The 2,499-nt window shown below is 35.1% G+C and overlaps 1 protein-coding gene across 1 annotated transcript in view; it reads left to right on the top strand.

The window, feature by feature from the left end:
- The first annotated feature begins 308 nt into the window (after positions 1–308).
- The window catches only part of LOC123246490 (glutathione S-transferase A1-like), a 12,959-nt gene continuing 10,768 nt past the window's right edge, over positions 309–2,499 (top strand). The window contains exons 1-2 of the mRNA XM_044675368.1: positions 309–420; positions 2,195–2,257. Coding sequence (XP_044531303.1) covers positions 334–420; positions 2,195–2,257 — 150 coding nt within the window. The 5' untranslated portion in view covers positions 309–333. The remainder of the gene's footprint in view (positions 421–2,194; positions 2,258–2,499) is intronic.

The raw sequence follows: 2,499 nt of genomic DNA, 5'->3' as shown, positions 1-2,499 counted from the left end.
TGAAAGAAACTCTACATATACACTTCAAATATCCTGTGTGAATCAGGTTAAGTTGAGGAGTCCTTTCTCACCAAAGTCCCAAATACATTTCTGTGAGTTAAATAGATCCATGCCCAGCTGCCTTCTCCCTGTCTTGGGAGGTCTGACTCCTGCCCTTCCCATGAATTTCTTTTCCTCTTATCTCTTACACAGTCTGCCCTCTACACTTAGTGTTTGGACTTAGATCAGCTTTTTTCAGTGGAGTCAGGATTACAAAAAGGACAACTTGTATCTCGAGGTCCTGGTCAGCTTGCTACTTTCTGCTCTTTTTCAGAAAACCAGGAATTGAAAATCATGGCTGGGAAGCCCATACTTCATTACTTCAATGGAAGAGGCAGAATGGAATCAGTGCGCTGGCTCTTAGCAGTTGCTGGAGTAGAGGTAGATGTTTAATTTCTTTCTTAGATTTATTCTTTTCCCCCTCAAAACAAGTATTACTTGTCACATGGAACTCATTGAATGATTCCCTTCAAAAAGGGGGTCTACTGTGTGACCCTGGGCAAGTCACTTGACCCCCATTGCCCAACCTTACCAATCTTCCACCTATGAGACAATACACCGAAGTACAAGGGTAAAAAAAAAAGGGGGGGTCTAATCAATGGGTTCACCATCTTTTTTTTTTTTAAACACTGAACTGAGTCTTAGAAGCAAATTGAAAGGCATATAATTATCATCATAATTAAGCATTTATTGGGGGGCAGCTGGGTGGCTCAGTGGATTGAAAGCCAGGCCTAGAGAGAGGAGGTCCTAGGTTCAAATGTGGATTCAGACACTTCCTAGCTGTGTGACCCTGGGCAAGTCACTTAACCCCCATTGCCTAGCCCTTACCGCTCTTCTGCCTTGAAACCAATACACAGTACTGATTCTAAGGTGAAAGGTAAGCATTTAAAAAAATATTAAAGCCCAACATGTTAGAAAAAAATATCAAGTAACAGTGGTTCCGTTTATTTCTAGATATCTGAAGCATCTTCATTTTATGGATTTTAAAAAAAATTTGGTTAGGAGTTGGGGAGGTTCAGATTCATTATATATATGGCCTTCAAAAACTCTTTGTGAAATTTCTAAACATTTAAACATAAGTAATTTAGGTTAACATGCTAGAAAAATTTGTAATGACCTTTCAAGTGGTAATGAATGATTCACACCACACCACATCCCTCTAACTGATACTCTGGTATTTCATTTCCTCTACTGTCAAATGAGGGGATTGGAGATAATCTCGAATGTCTCTTCCAACTCTACCTGCCTCCTAAAATCCTAGGCTAAGCCTGATCTCTCACTCTGTCACAAGATTGAAAATTCAACTAACTTGTGAACAGATGTATAATCTCATTGCATATTGTAAACTTAATATTAAGCAAATTTTTTTAATATTGAAAAGTTCTTTTTATTTTTTCTATAGTCTAGGGTAGGTATTATGCTCTGCAGAGGTTTTATGAAGACTCAGTGTGGCACAGAGGTTAATATGGAAAGGGTTATTATTGTTATTTTAAATAAATTAAGATAAAAATATATTTACAATTAAATATTTATAATTAAATTTATTTTAAAATCTATTTTAATGATTAACATTGCAAATAAATTACTATGTCTTTTCTTGCTGAAGAAATATTGGAAGAAACTTTGTTATGTTATTATAGAAAGGTTTTGTTATGGTTATTTTAAATAAATTTAGATAAAAAGTGAAAATATATTCAAAATTAATTAAAACATATTAAAATGTATCTGTTTTAATGTTTAACATTGAAAATATCAATTGATTAAACCTACACAAATAGAAACTCTTTCAGTGGTTCCTCAAAATCTTACATTAAGAACATAAAAGAGGAATTCTGAGAATAAACTGTTTCATGACAACAACATAGAATCATAGATGTAGAGGTGGAAAGAATGGAAGAGGTAATTTATTCCAAATTCTTAATTTTTGTAAATGAGGATATTCAGGCTCAAAGAAGTAAAACGACATGTCTAGGGTCACCCAACTAGTAAATATGGACCTAAGGCAGGATTTGAATTCAGGTCTTTTTGACTTCTACTCCAATGTTCTACCCATTACACCACCCAATTGTCTGAGGTGATTTCCAAATTCCCTCCCAGTATTAACATTCTGTGATTCCATTGCTCTGATATCTTCATGTATTCTTTTCCTTTCTAGTTTGAAGAAAAGCTAATGAATTCAGCTGAAGAGTTTGATAACTTAATTAAGAGTGAGTTCACAGTCTTGCTGTTGTATTATGCTAGTCTATGAAGATCTGTTGCCATTGCTTGTTGTTCATTCCTTGTCTTTCACTTCTAAGAGAAAACATGATTCCATGGGTGATGTCTTCACTTATGTGTGAATTGAATTTTGATGATGCAGAAAGAAGAAAGTAAAGATTTTTCCTTCTGAAATGAGGGAGAAAGAGAAAGAGAGAGAGAGAGAGAGAGAGAGAGAGAGAGAGAGAGAGAGAGAGAGAGAGA

Source organism: Gracilinanus agilis, chromosome 4, assembly GCF_016433145.1.
Source record: "Gracilinanus agilis isolate LMUSP501 chromosome 4, AgileGrace, whole genome shotgun sequence".
Lineage (NCBI taxonomy): Eukaryota > Metazoa > Chordata > Mammalia > Didelphimorphia > Didelphidae > Gracilinanus > Gracilinanus agilis.
This window is presented reverse-complemented; position numbering and strand designations above follow the sequence as displayed.